The sequence below is a fragment of the Anomaloglossus baeobatrachus genome, chromosome 10 (genome assembly GCF_048569485.1).
Source record: "Anomaloglossus baeobatrachus isolate aAnoBae1 chromosome 10, aAnoBae1.hap1, whole genome shotgun sequence".
In the NCBI taxonomy this organism is placed as follows: Eukaryota; Metazoa; Chordata; class Amphibia; order Anura; family Aromobatidae; genus Anomaloglossus; species Anomaloglossus baeobatrachus.
The window spans coordinates 30,297,589-30,318,698 of record NC_134362.1 but is presented as its reverse complement, the minus strand read 5'-3'; the positions used below and the strand labels follow the sequence as shown (position 1 = coordinate 30,318,698).

Below are 21,110 nucleotides of genomic sequence, written 5' to 3'. Positions count from 1 at the left end.
GCTGTGGCAGCCTCACTTTCTCCTTAGAAGCCCCCACAATGGGTGCTGCAGCAGCCTCACTTTTTCCTTAGAAGCCCCCACAATGGGTGCTGCGGCAGCCTCACTTTCTCCTTAGAAGCCCCCACAATGGGTGCTGTGGCAGCTTCACTTTCTCCTTAGAAGCCCCCACAATGGGTGCTGCAGCAGCCTCACTTTTTCCTTAGAAGCCCCCACAATGGGTGCTGCGGCAGCCTCACTTTCTCATTAGAAGCCCCCACAATGGGTGCTGTGGCAGCCTCACTTTCTCATTAGAAGCTCCCACAATGGGTGCTGTTTGCAGCCTCACTTTCTCATTAGAAGCTCCCACGATGGGTGCTGCGGCAGCCTCACTTTCTCATTAGAAGCTCCCACAATGGGTGCTGTGGCAGCCTCACTTTCTCATTAGAAGCTCCCACAATGGGTGCTGTGGCAGCCTCACTTTCTCATTAGAAGCTCCCACAATGGGTGCTGTGGCAGCCTCACTTTCTCCTTAGAAGCCCCCACAATGGGTGCTGTGGCAGCCTCACTTTCTCATTAGAAGCTCCCACAATGGGTGCTGTGGCAGCCTCACTTTCTCATTAGAAGCTCCCACAATGGGTGCTGTGGCAGCCTCACTTTCTCATTAGAAGCTCCCACAATGGGTGCTGTGGCAGCCTCACTTTCTCATTAGAAGCTCCCACAATGGGTGCTGCGGCAGCCTCATTTTTTCATTAGAAGCCCCCACAATGGGTGACCCGGCAGGCCTCATTTTTTCCTTAGAAGCCCCCACAATAGGTGCTGCAGCAGCCTCACTTTTTCCTTAGAAGCCCCCACAATGGGTGCTGCGGCAGCCTCACTTTCTACTTAGGAGCCCCGACAATGGGTGCTGCGGCAGCCTCACTTTCTACTTAGGAGCCCCCACAATGGGTGCTGCGGCAGCCTCACTTTAGCCTCTATACACCCATCTTCTCTTAATGTTGGTTCTTGGTTCTTCGGGGTTGTCCCCTCTCCCCTCAATCTAGCTCCATGCTCCTTCTGACCCTGCAGCTTCACAAAACCCACCGGGATGAGCCAAGAGCTCTGGACCTCCGGGAGTTGACCTCAGGGTTTAGGAATGGTCCTCACACATAGGCCTACGTCCCTCTTTCCTCCTGGTGGAAAACCTTCACGTCTCACTTTCTAAAATGGCCACTCTACAACCCTTTACTCCTCCCTCAGACTCACTCTTAACTCTTTTGTGTCTAAACTATCCTTCTGTAATACCCTAACTGGCCACTAGATGTCTACATTACTATAATATCACACACTGCACTCTGCTACATGTGAAACCCTCATCTTCTCTAAAACCTATGTAGCTGCTACATTCAACACACACATTAATTCAGATTACTTTGTATCATAACACATGGTACATAAAACAGACCTCATTTACATTGCAGGGACTCTGCCACCTCCTGGGGGGGGCTGCCGGTGTATACGTCTCCCGTGTTGGGTGCCACTGGGGACACCAACCCGCTATAGTGACTGCCGTGTATGGCAACTCATTGAACCTAGTCTTTTATATATTGGGCTTCTAGGGACTATTAATGTAATGAGGGGGATTCCTGTTTTCGGACTTCCCTCCATTAGTCATAAAAGAGACCCCTGTACTCATCTCATCAGGTGTTTTACAGGTGGGCCATTAAGGAGTGTCAGTAATGCTGAGTTTCAGGGAATGGCTACCTCCTGGTTGATTAGTCTCCGCTACCCCTCACCGGTTGCTTGATATTAGGGGTAATGTAGAGTATCCATCAAATATCCAGTCTTTGTAGGTAATTTGGATAAAAGAAAAATGTATTTACAATAAAATTTTTGCTTAAAATAGATAAAAGAAATCTGTATACAGACACTCTCGGTCTCTGTCTCTCGGTCTCTGTGTCTCTCGGTCTCTGTGTCTCTCGGTCTCTGTCTCTCTCGGTCTCTGTCTCTCTCGGTCTCTGTCTCTCTCGGTCTCTGTCTCTCTCGGTCTCTGTCTCTCTCGGTCTCTGTCTCTCTGTCTCTGTGTCTCTCGGTCTCTGTCTCTCTCTCGGTCTCTGTCTCTCTCTCGGTCTCTGTCTCTCTCTCGGTCTCTGTCTCTCTCTCGGTCTCTGTCTCTCTCTCGGTCTCTGTCTCTCTCTCGGTCTCTGTCTCTCTCTCGGTCTCTGTCTCTCTCTCGGTCTCTGTCTCTCTCTCGGTCTCTGTCTCTCTCTCGGTCTCGGTCTCTCTCTCGGTCTCGGTCTCTCTCTCGGTCTCGGTCTCTCTCTCGGTCTCGGTCTCTCTCTCGGTCTCTCTCTCTGTGTCGGTCTCTCTCTCGGTGTCGGACTCTCTCTCGTTGTTGGGCTCTCTCGTTGTTGGTCTCTCTCTCTGTCTCGGTCTCTCGCTCTGTCTCGGTCTCGCGCTCGGTCTCGGTCTCGCGCTCGGTCTCGCGCTCGGTCTCGGTCTCGCGCTCTGTCTCGGTCTCGCGCTCTGTCTCGGTCTTTAAATGAAATCTGTCAGTACCATGTATCTTCCTAAGCCATCTACATGGTCATGGAGAGCAAAGGAACTTTAAAATAATGACACCTTGATATCTGCGATTCAGTATCTTATTCCATAGAAATCCATGTTTTTCTTAATATGTAAATGAGCTGTTAAGATCTCTGGGCCGGACATAGATCTTGAAAATCTGCCTCCAGAGAGCATTGTAACTGAAAGATGATGTAAATCAGGACAATAGACTGTCAGTCATTATATGTCTCAAACTGGTGATGCCCCCTTTCACTTATAATAAGCTCTGGAGGCAAATTCTTGGGAAGATCTATGTCTGGCCCATAGATCTTAGCAGCTTATGTACAGTGCCTTGCAAAAGTATTCAGCTCCCTTGAATTTGTAAACCTTTTCCCACATTTTAAAGCTTCAAACATCAAGATAAAAATTTTAATGTTATAGTGAAGAATCAACAAGTGGACACAATTGTGAAGTTGAATGAAATGTATTGCTTATTTTAGACTTTAGAAAAAAAAATAACTGAAAGTTGGGGCGTGCAATATTATTCATCCCCTTTACTTTCAGTGCAGCAAACTCACTCCACAAGTTCATTGAGGATCTCTGAATGATCCAATGTTGTCCTAAATGACTGATGATGATAGATATAAGCCCCTGTGTGTAATCAAGTCTCCGTATTAATGCCCCTGCTCTGTGATAGTCTCAGGGTTCTGTTTAAAGTGCAGAGAGCATCATGAAGACCAAGGAACACAACAGGCAGGTCCGTGATACTGTTGTGGAGAAGTTTAAAGCTGGATTTGGTTGCAAAAAGATTTCCAAAACTTTAAACATCCCAAGAAGCACTGTGCAAGCGATCATATTGAAATGGAAGGAGTATCATACCACTGCAAATCTACCAAGACCCGGCCGTCCATCCAAACTATCATCTCACACAAGGAGAAGACTGATCAGAGATGCAGCCAAGAGGTCCATGATCACTCCGGATGAACTGCAGAGATCTACAGCTGAGGAGGGAGAGTCTGTCCATAGGACAACAATCAGTCATACACTGCACAAATCTGGCCTTTATGGAAAAGTGGCAGGAAGAAAGCCATTTCTCAAACATCCATAAAAAGTGTCATTTAAAGTTTTCCACAAGCCACCTGGGAGACACCAAACATGTGGAAAAAGGTGCTCTGTTCAGATGAAGCCAAAATCAAACTATTTGGGCACAATGCCAAATGATATGTTTGGCATAAAAGCAACAGCTCACCACCCTGAACACACCATCCCCACTGTCAAACATGGTGGTGGCAGCATCATGGTTTGGGCCTGCTTTTCTTCAGCAGGGACAGGGAAGATGGTTAAAATTGATAGAAAGATGGATGGAGCCAAATACAGGACCATTCTTGAAGAAAACCTGTTGGAGTCTGCAAAAGACCTGAGACTGGGACGGAGATTTGTCTTCCAACAAGACAATGATCCCAAACATAAATCAAAATCTACAGTGGAATGGTTCACAAATAACCGTATCCAGGTGTTAGAATGGCCAAGTTACAGTCCAGACCTGAACCCAATCGAGAATCTGTGGAGAGAGCTGAAAACTGCTGTTCACAAACGCCTCCATCCAACCTCACTCAGCTCCAGCTGTTTACAAAGGAAGAATGGGCGAGAATTTCAATCTCTCCATGTGCAAAACTGATAAAGACCTACCCCAAGAGACTGCAGCTGTAATCGCAGTAAAAGGGGGCGCTACAAAGTATTCACTTACAGGGGATGAATAATATTGCACGCCCCAATTTTCAGATATTTTTTTTTTACAAAAGTTTAAAATAAGCAATACATTTCGTTCAACTTCACAATTGTGTCACTTGTTGTTGATTCTTCACCAGAACATTAACATTTTTATCTTTATGTTTGAAGCCTGAAATGTGGGAAAAGGTTCAAAAATTCAAGGGGGCTGAATACTTTTGCAAGGCACTGTATATATTAAGAAAAATGTGTATTACCCTAAAATAAAACATTGGATTGCAGATATCAAGGTATTATTCGCTATGACCTAGGAGGATTGATCCTACTGACAGATTCAAATTCTGGTTCTCAGCCTTGGAGCTTCTGCGCCTGCCCCGACCAAAGAATATAGAACATCAGTAATAATTAAACTATTCATAATCAAAATAATCAAAATATAAACAATTGCTAATTTTCAAGGATAATTCTGTCAGAAAAGAATTGGAGGCGTCTTGTTTTTGTGAGCTCTTATTATCTATAGAACAGCGTCTTACAGAACATTCTGATGAGATCTGCGGGATCAGCCTTGGCTTCTTTTAGGTGAAATAAAACAAGAGTTTATAAAGCGGCTCTATAGCGAGTATATAACATGGCAGATGATGGTGTATAATAGCTGTAGTGATTATTTTCTTTATCGCCCCCCCCCCCCTCATAACTATAAAGGCTTTTTGTAAAGTGAATATTCAGTTTAAAAAGAATGAAAGCAATTTAAATATTAGTTAAAAGAATAATTGAGATATCTTAGAAATTAATATGTAACCAAAATAAGGAGTAAATAAAGAAACACCCTTTTATAATATACAACCCTGTCAATTACAACATTTATTATAGTATATTACAAATATAGTATATTGTATATTACAGCATAGAATGCTGATATATATATGAACAGCATATATATATATATATATATATAATATATATATATATATATATATATATATATATATATATATATATATTATATATATATATATATATATATATATATATATATATATATATTAAATATAATATTTTTATATATATGTATATGTATAAGAGCAACATTATAGTATGTATTATGGAATAATATAAAGTTTTTGCTACTATATACATGTGAAGTTATCATTTTTTTTATTATTATTATTATTAATAATAATAATATTATAGTATTATGGCATTTCTTTCATATTTCCAGCTTAGTATACATGGCACATTTAATATTCTATTTTGCAGTGTATTATTCATTAATATATTGTAGCACAGTGTAATACTAATTATTTTATTGTGTAATATTCCATAATGTATTATTGTATTCCCATCTCCAAGATCCTATCCCAATAGTAGGTGTAATAAATAATATTAATAAATATTTCCAATTAGAAATGTAGTAGAGTTCTCCTGATTAGCTATGTCTCTTACCTCATGTGCAGGGCATTGCAGCTTAGGTATCCATGACCACTAGCAACTAATGAACTCACTATATGAGCAGTCATAACCATCGATAGCTAAACTACAGTTTAAAAGTTTGGGGTCCTCCAGACAATTTTGTCTTTTCCATGAAAAATCATACTTTTATTTATCAAATGAGTTGCATAATGAATAGAGAATATCGTCCAGACAGTGACGAGGTTAGAAATAATGATTTTTACTTGTAATAATAATTTCCTCTTCACACTTTGCTTTCGGCACAGAATGCTCCTTTGCAGCAATTCCAGCTTTGCAGAGCTTTGGCATTCTAGTTATTTTGCGGAGGTAATCTGGAGATATTTCCCCCCACAAGTTGGATTGGCGTGATGGGCACTTTTTGCACCATAAGGTCAAGCTGCTCCCACAACAGCTCTATAGGGTTGAGGTCTGGTGACTGGGCCCCTCCATTAAAGATAGATACCAGCTGCTGATTCTTCCCTAAATAGTTCATGCATAATTTGGAGGTGTGCTTTGGGTCATTGACCTGTTGTAGGATGAAATTGGCTCCAATCAAGCGCTGTCCACAGGGTATGGCATGGCGTTGCGAAATGGAGCGATAGCCTTCCTTATTCAAAATCCCTTTTACCTTGTACAAATCTCCCATTTTACCAGCACCAAAGCAACCCCAGACCATCACATTACCTCCACTATGCTTGACAGATGGCGTTAGGCAGTCTTCCAGCATCTTTTCAGTAGTTCTGCGTCTCACAAATGTTCTTCTGTGTGATCCAAACACCTCAAACTTCGATTCGTCTGTCCATAACACTTTTGTCCAATCTTCCTCTGTCCAATGTCTGTGTTCTTTTGCCCATATTAATCTTTTCCTTTTATTAGCCAGTCTCAGATATGGTTTTTTCTTTGCTACTCTGCCCTGAATGTAATGAAGCTGCCAGTTGAGGACCTGTGAGGCGTCGATTTCTCACACTACAGACTCTAATGTACTTGTCTTGTTGCTCAGTTGTGCAGCGCGGCCTCCCACTTCTCTTTCTACTCTGGTTACAGCCTGTTTGTGCTCTCCTCTGAAGGCAGTAGTACACACCGTTGTAGGAAATCTTCAGTTTCTTGGCAAGTTCTCGCATGGAATATCAGGCTGCATTTTGAACACGCCCCATCACATGACAAGTTAAATCATACCTGTCAGGAGCTTGTACATTCTAGCATCTACCATAATGGTAAGGTCTAAATCTCAGTGGACAGAGGGACCTATGTATACGTCATGCCCATGTGACCAGAAGGGGGCGTGGCCTCCACCAACATAGTGATACCAGGAAGATGATACATTATTCCTCTAAGTCCATGTGGGCATAGAGTCGATTATAATAGAAGCGGGGGTCTTGGGGTAAGATCTCCAGATGGGGGGGTGGGCGAAGCCCCTCCTTGCATAAGTATAGTGAATGGGAGGAAACCACCACGCCCACTAACCAAGGTGGTCATGCCCACAAGTCCTTCAATCCACTGGGATTTAACCTCAACCATTGTATAATACTTATGCTAATTCTAACAGGGGGAAGGGATAACTATGAATACCCTCCCAGATATTATCTGATCCTCAGCTGCTGTCACTCAAGCAGTTGCTGATTTTATAAACTTTACTTGCCTGCATTCTGTGACTTCTTCTGAGACTATAACCCCCAGCATGCTCGAATACTTTGCAAGGAGGAAATTTGTACAAACAGTTTGGGGGCAAAAAGAGTCTTGGACAACTAGGACCTGGTTGGGAGGATTGTACACTTATGGCTCATGTCTTCACCCTTGAAGAGCCTTAATAATATAAGTAATAATCACGCAGCTCCACATTATGATGTTTTGATCTCCTGGACTTCAAGGTTTTGTCCTAATAATATTGCCTTTATGAGTTCGGCCTCGAATTGTGCCCGAGGGCGGCTCCGTGCTCCACTGCTTCATCTTCGGAGCAAAACATGATTGACAGATTGTGTGCCGTAAACTAGAATTATCCACAGCGCGCTCTCGCCTCTATAATGTACCTGCTTTTATTTGCAACGTGGGGTCTGAGCACTGATGGAAATTTCTAAAGGAGCCATGGATGGAAACAATTACAGGAAATTCTCCAACCATGTGATTCTTGAGAGGTGCTTAGAAATAACGAAATATAAGGAAGGTCTGACGGCAAGAAAAAAATCCCCGTAATGTCATTCTGAATTTCACCTAATGCTATGCTACATTGACAACCCCTTCCTAGAAAGGAGCCCGCCATCCATTGTTTTCCTATAATCCCCTTTTCCGCGACATCATGCAATGCGGAGCGGAGTCGGGAGAAAAAACTATATAGAGGGAAATTGGATGCTCCAAATTATCTAAAATAGTGAATTATTTATGTGCTTTTCTTGTATACAAAATTAATTTATTGGTGTGTTTATTGGTTCTGAATTGTTTGTGTTCCATTTCTATTGGTTCTGGATTGTTTGTGTTCTATTTTTTATTTATTTATTTTTTTTACTTCTGGATTGTTTGTGTTCTATATTATTTATTTTTTTTACTTCTGGATTGTTTGTGTTCCATTTTTCTACCATGAGAGAATTTTGACTCGGGATAACCTGATAGACAACACCTTTGAATGGTCATACTCGCAAGGGTCCAAGTAGCATTGTTCTTTTTGGCAAGGTCTCCATACTGAAGAGCTGGTGGCCTCAATAGGATTTCAGTGAAGGTTTGTCATCTTTGACATATCGATTCACAATGACCTTCACTCCTCCTGTCTTTTAAGTTTTCTGTCAAACAGTGGAACAAAGAAATTATGGGAGTCTCAATACTAATATTAATTTTAACACAGTGCAAAGTAGCTCTCCTCCAGAAAATGGAAAACGGTCTGCCGAGTTCCATCTATTAGCGGTAGCTGCTCTTGGAGGTCCAGCATCTATTAGAGGTGGCTACTCTTGGAGGTCCAACATCTATTAGAAGTGGCTACTCTTGGAGGTAGCTACTCTTGGAGGTCCAACATCTATTAGAAGTGGCTACTCTTGGAGCTAGCTACTCTTTGAGGTCCAACATCTATTAGAGGTGGCTACTCTTGGATGTCCAACATCTATTAGAGGTACCTACTCTTGGAGGTCCAACATCTATTAGAAGTGGCTACTCTTGGAGCTAGCTACTCTTTGAGGTCCAACATCTATTAGAGGTGGCTACTCTTGGATGTCCAACATCTATTAGAGGTACCTACTCTTGGAGGGCAAACATCTATTAGCGATAGCTACTCTTGGAGGTTCAACATCTATTAGAAGTGGCTACTCTTGGATGTCCAACATCTATTAGAGGTAGCTACTCTTGGAGGGCCAACATCTATTAGCGATAGCTACTCTTGGAGGTTCAACATCTATTGGGTTTGGCTATTCTTGGTGGTGGCTACTCTTGGAGGTCCAACATCTATTGGAGGTGGCTACTCTTCGAGGTCCAACATATATTAGAGGTGGCTACTCTTGGAGGTCCAACATATATTAGAGGTGGCTACTCTTGGAGGTCCAACATCTATTAGAGGTGGCTACTCTTGGATGTCCATCTATTAGAGGTAGCTACTCTTGAAGGGCCAACATCTATTAGCGATAGCTACTCTTGGAGGTCCAACATCTATTGGAGGTGGCTATTCTTGGCGGTGGCTACTTTTGGAGGTCCAACATCTATTAGAGGTGGCTACTCTTGGAGGTCCAACATCTATTAGAGTTGGCTACTCTTGGACGTCCAACATATTTTAGAGGTAGCTAATCTTGGAGGTTAAACACTGACCCAATGACGTAGGATAGTTCGCCCACCCAGATTCATCCATGGCTATTTTGCAGCTTTTGCCCCTCATAAGTACAGACAGTACAGAGTATTATGCTGGTTGTCTGGAGGAAAATGCCTTCGAACCCTTGACACAATTGCCCACTGCTCGAAGATACAGATACCTTTGATTAATAGTGGAGTGTAATGACCAATTCATTATAGGAATTGATGAAGTCTGAGCTCACTGACCCATATTGATCTGGTCCTCTGACATGATGGATTCGGGTGACCTTGCAGTGCCACAAAGTGGACCAACCTCTTGATCTTTTTTTGCTACGATCACCATTTTATGTTTGTGTGTAACCTTCCTTTCGGAAAGTCAAGAAGACCCGTCAGACTTTAGTAATTCATCTAAATATATCATCTCGGTCTCTTTTTCTAGGTTGCACTCCTTAGGGAGAATTGGCAAGCTAGTTGGTGATACTTTCAGGGAAATTTATGCAAATAATCACCTTCAAAAGGAAGATTTTCTTTCATTTTATGGCAGCTCCATAATTCTAGGTTCATTACGAGGTGGCTCATCTTCAGACGTTTCTTTTTTGATCAGGGTTATTTTTTAGTAGAACACAAGACATTAGAAGAGTGCCCCCCCCCCACCCCAACACGTGTTATCTAGCCCCCAGTATGCCCTGACATGGAGGTGTAGCTTGAAAGCCTCTTCATCATTCCTAGGAGAATAGAAATGTTTTTGATACACATGCACCACACCAATCCTAGAAGAATCCGAACAATGGTCTTCATACACATGCACCACACCACACTACACCATTCCTAGGAGAATTCAAACAATAGTCTTGATACACATGCACCACACCACTCCTAGCAGAATCCAAACAATGGTCTTGATACAAATGCACCACATCACACTACACCACTCCTAGCAGAATCCAAACAATGGTCTTCATACACATGCACCACACCACACTACACCAATCCTAGGAAAATCCAAACAATAATCTTGATACACATGCACCACACCACACCACACCACACCACACCACACCAATCCTAGAAGAATCCAAACAATGGTGTTGATACACATGCACCACACCACACCAATCCTAGGAGAATCCAAACAATGGTCTTGATACACATGCACCACACCACACCACACCAATCCTAAGAGAATCCAAACAATGGTCTTAATACACATGCACCACACCACACTACACCAATCCTAGAACAATCCACACAATGGTCTTGATACACATGCACCACACCACACCAATCCTAAGAGAATCCAAACAATGGTCTTGATACACATGCACCACGCCACACCAATCCTAGGAGAATCCAAACAATGGTCTTGATACACATGCACCACACCGCAACACACCAATCCTAAGAGAATCCAAACAATGGTCTTGATACACATGCACCACACCACACCACACCAATCCTAGGAGAATCCAAACAATGGTCTTAATACACATGCACCACACCACACTACACCAATCCTAGAAGAATCCACACAATGGTTTTGATACACATGCACCACACCACACCAATCCTAAGAGAATCCAAACAATGGTCTTGATACACATGCACCACACCACACCAATCCTAGGAGAATCTAAACAATGGTCTTGATACAGATTCACCAGAACAGTCCTATTGATTGCATATGGTTTATTGGAACCAACAAAGTGGTGGTCAAGTGTCCCCTGAATCACAGAGTCCTTCAAAAACGTTACTATCTGCAATTCACTAGTTTTCCTGCAGATCTTTGGCTTTGTTCCTTTCTCAGAAAGAACGGAGAATGAAATTATGCAAAATTAATTTCTGTGGTGATCAGATGAAGGACAACTTTCTCTAGTCATGAATGGCCAAGGTCTACAGAAGTGCCTCCTACGAGGATACGAGGATATTCTACTGTAAAGCTTTGCGGTATATACTGTATGTAGGATGTCCAGAAATCTGTGGTGGAATAGAAGCAAATTAAATATAAATGCTGCGTTCTTATATGTTGTTTCTTTTCCTCCCTACAGCCAAATGCATTCATGGTGGAAAAGTCCTGGCAGAAGGTCAGAAGATCCTGACTACAACCTGCAAAGAATGTAAAGTAAGTAAGACTATTATTTGGGTTGACTTTTGGCTCAATATTTGATTCCACTTAAAGGGAATCTGTCAACAAGTTTTTGGTACCCCATCTAAGAGTAGCATAACGTAGGAAAAGGGACCCTAAATCCAGTGAAACTGGGTGAAGCAGTTGTGAAACACAGGTCTTCGATGTACAGAGCTCAGAAAGTTAACCCTGCCCCCACTGCAGCTTTCTGTGTACATTGTCTATTGACAATGAGCTGCTTATCACAGGAAAAGGCATGGTCGGACTAGGCCTCATGACCCACATAGTCCAGGCAGTGATAACCAACTGGTGTTAAAACCTTCATTATTAATATTGTATATTGACAATAAGCTGCTTATCACAGGTAAGGGTATGGTCGGACTAGGCCTCATAATCCACATAGTCCAGGCAGTGATAACCACCCGGTGATAAAACCTTCATTATTAGTATTGTTCATTGATAGTGAGCTACTTATCACAGGAAATGGCGAGGTTGGACTAGGGCTCATGAGCCACATAGTCCAGGCAGTGATAATCACATGGTGATTAAAACTTTCATTATTAGTATTATGTATTGACAGTGAGCAACTTATAACAGGAGGGGTGTTGTTGGACTAGGGCTCATGAGCCCCATAGTACAGGCAGTGATAACCACCTGGTGATAAAACCTTCGTTATTTGTAAACAGCACACAGTGTAATAATTGATACATCGCTGAATTCAGTGTTTTAGCCCCTGTATAATGTTGTCATCAAATTTCATAGCAAAAACCTGCTAATAAATCCATACGCTAAAAAAAAAAATATATACTCAACATGAGCAAAATGAGTCATACCATCGCAGTCTTGCGATCACTTTGGGACTTTATGGCAGGTAGTCCAGGGATGTACAAACTTTCTTGGCCAGCACTTGAATATTGAATATCAGCATTCTGGATGGCTCTCGTGATTACTAGACCCCCGAGATATCATTATGTTGTATGAGACCCAACCATAGGACTTTAATAATCGCAACAGGATACCGGCATTGAGTGCCAGCCGAGGACATTTGCAGAGTTCTGGTCCGGCTTCCTTTTGGTGGTAATGTGGTGGATACTGGAGCAGGGAAGTGTTTTATCTTTTTGTTCATCTCTAATACTTGCCTTATCGAGTCCTCGCTCGTGTTTTAGATTCCTCTTCTGGTCGTTCAGGCATATGACCGCTGCAGCCAATGATTGTCTGCAGTGGTCACATGTTGGTGGGACAAGAGTATGAAGACCCGCTGTGTGTCGTTTGGATATGTGATTGCCGCAGCTTATCATAGTTAATGAGTTGGATAGAATAGGAGTGGCAGAGGAACGGTAATGATGAGATATATAATATATATGTGTGTGTATATATAAAAATATATATATATATATATATATATATATATATATATTTATGTTATGTTATGTTATGTTATGTTATATATATATACAGTTAGGTCCAGAAATATTTGGACAGTGACACAAGTTTTGTTATTTTAGCTGTTTACAAAAACATGTTCAGAAATACAATTATATATATAATATGGGCTGAAAGTGCACACTCCCAGCTGCAATATGAGAGTTTTCACATCCAAATCGGAGAAAGGGTTTAGGAATCATAGCTCTGTAATGCATAGCCTCCTCTTTTTAAAGGGACCAAAAGTAATTGGACAAGGGACTCTAAGGGCTGCAATTAACTCTGAAGGTGTCTCCCTCGTTAACCTGTAATCAATGAAGTAGTTAAAAGGTCTGGGGTTGATTACAGGTGTGTGGTTTTGCATTTGGAAGTTGTTGCTGTGACCAGACAACATGCGGTCTAAGGAACTCTCAATTGAGGGGAAGCAGAACATCCTGAGGCTGAAAAAAAAGAAAAAAATCCATCAGAGAGATAGCAGACATGCTTGGAGTAGCAAAATCAACAGTCGGGTACATTCTGAGAAAAAAGGAATTGACTGGTGAGCTTGGGAACTCAAAAAGGCCTGGGCGTCCACGGATGACAACAGTGGTGGATGACCGCCGCATACTTTCTTTGGTGAAGAAGAACCCGTTCACAACATCAACTGAAGTCCAGAACACTCTCAGTGAAGTAGATGTATCTGTCTCTAAGTCAACAGTAAAGAGAAGACTCCATGAAAGTAAATACAAAGGGTTCACATCTAGATGCAAACCATTCATCAATTCCAAAAATAGACAGGCCAGAGTTAAATTTGCTGAAAAACACCTGATGAAGCCAGCTCAGTTCTGGAAAAGTATTCTATGGACAGATGAGACAAAGATCAACCTGTACCAGAATGATGGGAAGAAAAAAGTTTGGAGAAGAAAGGGAACGGCATATGATCCAAGGCACACCACATCCTCTGTAAAACATGGTGGAGGCAACGTGATGGCATGGGCATGCATGGCTTTCAATGGCACTGGGTCACTTGTGTTTATTGATGACATAACAGCAGACAAGAGTAGCTGGATGAATTCTGAAGTGTAGCGGGATATACTTTCAGCCCAGATTCAGCCAAATGCCGCAAAGTTGATCGGACGGCGCTTCATAGTACAGATGGACAATGACCCCAAGCATACAGCCAAAGCTACCCAGGAGTTCATGAGTGCAAAAAAGTGGAACATTCTGCAATGGCCAAGTCAATGACCAGATCTTAACCCAATTGAGCATGCATTTCACTTGCTCAAATCCAGACTTTAGACGGAAAGACCCACAAACAAGCAAGACCTGAAGGCTGCGGCTGTAAAGGCCTGGCAAAGCATTAAGAAGGAGGAAACCCAGCGTTTGGTGATGTCCATGGGTTCCAGACTTAAGGCAGTGATTGCCTCCAAAGGATTCGCAACAAAATATTGAAAATAAAAATATTTTGTTTGGGTTTGGTTTATTTGTCCAATTACTTTTGACCTCCTAAAATGTGGAGTGTTTGTAAAGAAATGTGACAATTCCTACAATTTCTATCAGATATTTTTGTTCAAACCTTCAAATTAAACGTTACAATCTGCACTTGAATTCTGTTGTAGAGGTTTCATTTCAAATCCAATGTGGTGGCATGCAGAGCCCAACTCGCCAAAATTGTGTCACTGGCCAAATATTTCTGGACCTAACTGTGTATATATATATATATATATATATATATATATATATATATATATGTGTGTGTGTATATGTATGTGTATATATATATATATATATATATATATATATATATATATATATATATATATATATATATATATATATATATATATATATATATTAATATTTCTCTAACATTAGTGTATGTGTGTTTGTTTGTAAATTTATATTTTCATTTTCGAGCATTCTGGAAAAAGGGAAAGAAATCTGTAAAATCAATGCGACTGTTGGGGGTTGTAGTTTCCGCACAGGTTGGAGTCCACTTCTTCTTCGTCGGCTCTGTTATGCTTTCCCTGGCATAGATTTGATTGACATCATTATTTTTTTTTACAGACCTGTCCCCCTAATAATGTACAGAAATTGATTGTCTCAATAATGAAGGATGGTAATGTCTCGGCGATGGCCTCGTTATATATTAATGGAGTCGTTTCTTTTGCTGGGCTCTCCTTCCCCTCCGGTCGTTCCTTGGTTAACGTCTTGAAGTGCATTGTAATTAACCTTCGCTTAGAATTGCGAAATGTGTTTGGTTTTTGGTGATTCGATGTCACCGCGGCTCGGATGGAGACAGTGTTGTAAATGGCTTGTCAGAATTTGCATAAATCTCATTGAAATGTTTGCTCTCTTGGAAATTTTTACACGGAGAGGTTAAAATGCGGGACCCTTAGATTATTGATGACTTTTTTTCCCCAGACATTGTGAGGGATGGTAAGTAATAAGACACCATAGTGCTATATACATTCTCACCAGTGAGGTACTGTATAGGGGTAGTTTTGGCTGAGGCCCCCTTCTTATAGGGCCCCCATCCTCCTGGGCTCCTCTCCTCCTGGACCGACATCTTCCAAAGCCCCCTTCCTCCAAGGCCCTCATCCCCTAGGGCCCCCATCCTCCAAGACCCTCATCCCCTAGGTCCCCTCTCCTCCAAAGCCCCCATCCTCCAAAGCCCCCATCCCCTAGGGCCCTAGGGTTTAAAAAACATGTCTGCTTAGTTTCCAAACCAGCACCACACCTGTGCATTGATTATGACCTGCAAATGGGTTAGGATGGCAAGATCTTACAGAAAAATACTAGAGTCCCCCTTTGACTTCCATCATACTTGGTACATACAGTAAGTCTCACATCCAGCCTATATTACTGGGAAAGACACACATACCTCACATCCAGCCTATATTACTGGGAGAGACACACAGACCTCATATCCAGCCTATATTACTGGGAGAGACACACAGAGCTCACATCCAGCCTATATTACTGGGAGAGAGACACAGAGCTCACATCCAGCCTATATTACTGGGAGACACACAGACCTCACATCCAGCCTATATTACTGGGAGAGACACACAGAGCTCACACCCAGCCTATATTACTGAGAGAGACACACAGACCTCATATCCACCCTATAGTACTGGGAGAGAGACACACAGACCTCATATCCAGCCTATAGTACTGGGAGAGAGACACACAGACCTCACATCCAGCCTATATTACTGGGAGAGATACACAGACCTCACATCCAGCCTATATTACTGGGAGAGAGACACAGAGCTCACATCCAGCCTATATTACTGGGAGAGACACACAGAGCTCACATCCAGCCTATATTACTGGGAGAGACACAAAGAGCTCACATCCAGCCTATATTACTGAGAGAGACACACAGAGCTCACATCCAGCCTATATTACTGGGAGAGAGACACACAGACCTCACATCCAGCCTATATTACTGGGAGAGAGACACAGAGCTCACATCCAGCCTATATTACTGGGAGACACACAGAGCTCACACCCAGCCTATATTACTGGGAGAGACACAAAGAGCTCACATCCAGCCTATATTACTGGGAGAGACACACAGAGCTCACATCCAGCCTATATTACTGGGAGAGACACAGAGAGCTCACATCCAGCCTATATTACTGGGAGAGACACAGAGAGCTCACATCCAGCCTATATTACTGGGAGAGACACACAGAGCTCACATCCAGCCTATATTACTGGGAGAGACACAGAGAGCTCACATCCAGCCTATATTACTGGGAGAGACAGAGAGCTCACATCCAGCCTATATTACTGGCAGAGACACACATACCTCACATCCAGCCTATATTACTGGGAGGGACACTCCCAAAGGAGACACAAGCTACATTTTAAGGGTTTGAAAATGAATGAAGACTGAAACTTGACTAGTATATGTAAAAATCCATGTTTAGTCCTCGCCAATGGTGTCTATAGCCTGTAACGCTGCCTTTTTTTGTAGTCCCCAGTGGCTCTTATGCTTTGGTTTTGTTGTGGGGCTGTTCCTCCACCGCATGTGAATTAAGCCTCCAGTATCACAATAGCAGGGCCGCTCTCCATTACACCTTTTGTGAGGCTGTGATTATTTCCTCTGCCGGTTAGGAGTCCGCTCTCGCATTGAACGGCAGAGCGGTCTATTAAAGACGCCGTGACCTTTCCGCCTTGTCACAATGCGCCACACGCAGCTCTTTTAATACGGATAATATCATTATTTGCCTACAGAATGGAGCTTTACAGAAGGTAGCAGAGCCTTGTCCGCCGCTGAACTGCACAGAAGAGGATCGAATTCTTCCGGAGAACGAGTGCTGTTTTGTTTGCCGAGGTGAGGAGGAGTTTTTGAAAAAAAAAATGTCTTTTCTTTGTCCTTTGTTCTGATGCCATTTGTTTATGCTCCATGGATTGAAAAAGTCTTTTCGTTGGTTTGATCCTGGAGCTACACGACGCCTCCGATAACCCGGGACCAGTCAGAGTTTTGCTTTTTTTATTTATTTATTTATTTATTTATTTATTTTGGAACCCAAGTGGTTACATTTTCCTTACTTCTCATGAGTACATTATTTTCTTCCGAAAACTTTTTGGGCGTGAAAGTAACAATTTGGGTAAATCCCTGCAACAGAAACCAATATTGTGACCTTGTTTACTTTTGAACATGACTTTGTTCCCTTCTTTGGAACTGGAGTAAATAGTTTGCCAAAAAGTGGTTTTTTTATTTATTTATTTATTTATTTATTTATTTATTTTTTATTTATTATTATTTTTTTATTATTTTTTTTTATTATTATTCATTTATTTTTTTTCTTCCAGAAACAGCGCCTCTTTTTGTGTGGCCATGACTGGTATTACAGCTGTCTTCCATTCATGTCAATGGGGATTATCTGCCCTACCACATATAAGCTGCAGACACAAAACGGGCTGTTACTGTTTCCTTTATATAGTCCCTGAAAAAAGTGCTAAAATATTTGTCGTTTAAAGGGAACCTGTCATGTTCCGATCTGTGGACGTCCTTGGTTAGAGCAGGAGAATCTGAGCAGAATGATATATACAGTGCCTTGCGAAAGTATTCGGCCCCCTTGAATTTTTCAACCTTTTCCCACATTTCAGGCTTCAAACCTAAAGATAAAAATGTTAATGTTCTGGTGAAAAATCAACAACAAGTGGGACAATTGTGAAGTTGAACGATATTTATTGCTTATTTTAAACTTTTATGAAAAAATAACTGAAAATTGGGGCGTGCAATATTATTCATCCCCTTTAAGTTGATTCTTTGTAGCGCCACCTTTTGCTGCGATTAAAGCTGCAGTCTCTTGGGGTATGTGTCCATCAGTTTTGCACATGGAGAGACTGAAATTCTCGCCCATTCTTCCTTTGTAAACAGCTGGAGCTGAGTGAGGTTGGATGGAGGCGTTTGTGAACAGCAGTTTTCAGCTCTTTCCACAGATTCTCGATTGGATTCAGGTCTGGACTGGGACTTGGCCATTCTAACACCTGGATAGCTTTATTTGTGAACCATTCCATTGTAGATTTTGCTTTATGTTTGGGATCATTGTCTTGTTGGAAGACAAATCTCCGTCCCACTCTCAGGTCTTTTGCAGACTCCAACAGGTTTTCTTCAAGAATGGTCCTGTGTTTGGCTCCATCCATCTTCCCATCAATTTTAACCATCTTCCCTCTCCCTGCTGAAGAAAAGCAGGCCCAAACCATGATGCTGCCACCACCATGTTTCACAGTGGGGATGGTGTGTTCAGGGTGATGAGCTGTGTTGCTTTTACGCCAAACATATCGTTTGGCATTGTGCCCAAATAGTTCGATTTTTGGTTCCATCTGAGCAGAGCACCTTCTTCCACATGTTTGGTGTCTCCAGGTGGCTTGTGGCAAACTTTAAACAACACTTTTTATGGATATTTTTGAGAAATGGCTTTCTTCTTGCCACTCTTCCATAAAGGCTAGATTTGTGCAGTGTACGACTGATTGTTGTCCTATGGACAGACTCTCCCACCTCAGCTGTAGATCTCTGCAGTTCATCCAGAGTGATCATGGGCCTCTTGGCTGCATCTCTGATCAGTCTTCTCCTTGTATGAGATGAAAGTTTGGATGGACGGCCGGGTCTTGGTAGATTTGCAGTGGTATGATACTCCTTCCATTTCAATATGATCGCTTGCACAGTGCTCCTTGGGATGTTTAAAGTTTTGGAAATCTTTTTGTAACTAAATCCGGCTTTAAACTTCTCCACAACAGTATCACGGACCTGCCTGTTGTGTTCCTTGGTCTTCATGATGCTCTCTGTGCTTTATACAGAACACTGAGACTATCACAGAGCAGGGGCATTTATACGGAGACTTGATTACACACAGGGGATTATATTTATCATCATCAGTCATTTAGGACAACATTGGATCATTCAGAAATCCTCAATCAACTTCTGGAGTGAGTTTGCTGCACTGAAAGTAAAAAGGATGAATAATATTGCACGCCCCAATTTTCAGTCATTTATTTTTTAAAAAAGTTTAAAATAAGCAATACATTTCGTTCAACTTCACAATTGTGTCCACTTGTTGTTTATTCTTCACCATAATATTAAAAAATGTATCTTTTATGTTTGAGCCTGAAATGTGGGAAAAGGTTGAAAAATTCAAGGGGGGGCGAATACTTTCGCAAGGCACTGTAGGTTTGTTGGAAAAGATTCAGTATAACTGGTGTTTTATTCCTGGAAATCCCTGGCGTTTGTATGTATGAGTAATTATTAATAATTATTATTATTATGAGTCCAGTGGGCGGGTCTACAAAGTGATTGACAGCTCTCTCCATATGCACAATTGTAGACTGTCAGGCACTGAATAGCACCTGGACTGGATTTTAATGAATAAAATAGAAGTTTTACTGAAAACGTTCCTGCAAAAAGGCGTCTGATCATCTCCTCCTGCTCAATTACGTCCTGCCTGCAGATCCGATACCATTTCACATGGCAGTTTATCGTTCCCTTTAAAGGGGTTGTCCACTACTTTTACAATGATGGCTTATGGTTAGGATAGGTCATCAATGTCTGATCGGCCGGAGTCTGTTACCCCACAACCCCGATGATCTTGATGCTGGCGGTGGCAGCTGGAAATGCTCAGTTCCTGGGCTGCTCTGTTTTCTGATGGTGGCGGTGGTTGGCTACGGCACATCAGTCTCCTATTCAGATCAATATAAGGTGGATGTGCAGTAACTGGCCACAGCCGCTATCACTAGATAGAGCAGTTCCGGAACTGAGCATTTCCGGCTGCTGGCACCGAGAACAGCTGATCAGCGGGGGTGCCGGGTGTCGGACCCAGACCAATCTGACATTGCTGACCTATCTTAAGGATAAGCCATCAATGTAAAAATAGGGGATGACCCCTTTTAAGGAAACTTACTGAAAATGTATTAAATGATTTGTAGTCATCTGTTGATATATTGTGCTCTACATTTTTACCAGATTATATTGGAGGCCATCTTGCTTGATCTTCTGTTTCAGCATCACAAAGAGATGCTTTCCAGCAGCCACATGAACCGTAGACAACAGGAGTCCAGAATGGTTAATTAGCCTTTATGGAGCAGGGTTGTGGGCTGTGCAGAGGTCATTATGCAGAGAGCTGTGACCATGGGCTAGTGTGAAGAGTTGGCCTTGTATCATTTTATGATGGGCGTTACCTGCCAAAGTAATCCTGCCTTGGCATGACCGCTGAGAAGTGATCTCTGCAGAATAGGAAGTGTCAGCTGATGAGACTCAGCCAGTGTGAAAACTGCAATATTTCAGGATTTGATAAAACTATAGGCGATGGGTATAGAAGGACTCCTAACCATAAACTGTAGGTGATGGGTATAGAAGGACTCCTAACCATAAACTGTAGGTGATGGGTATAGAAGGACTCCTAACCATAAACTATAGGCGATGGGTATAGAAGGACTCCTAACCATAAACTGTAGGTGATGGGTATAGAAGGACTCCTAACCATAAACTGTAGGTGATGGGTATAGAAGGACTCCTAACCATAAACTATAGGCGATGGGTATAGAAGGACTCCTAACCATAAACTATAGGCGATGGGTATAGAAGGACCCCTAACCATAAACTGTAGGTGATGGGTATAGAAGGACTCCT

At 42.1% G+C, this 21,110-nt stretch overlaps 1 protein-coding gene across 1 annotated transcript in view; it reads left to right on the top strand.

Annotated features, from left to right (window-relative positions):
* NELL1 (neural EGFL like 1) overlaps window positions 1-21,110 on the top strand; it is a 784,769-nt gene that overhangs the window by 247,656 nt on the left and 516,003 nt on the right. Inside the window, exons 11-12 of the mRNA XM_075325359.1 lie at window positions 11,487-11,560; window positions 17,213-17,312. Coding sequence (XP_075181474.1) covers window positions 11,487-11,560; window positions 17,213-17,312 — 174 coding nt within the window. The remainder of the gene's footprint in view (window positions 1-11,486; window positions 11,561-17,212; window positions 17,313-21,110) is intronic.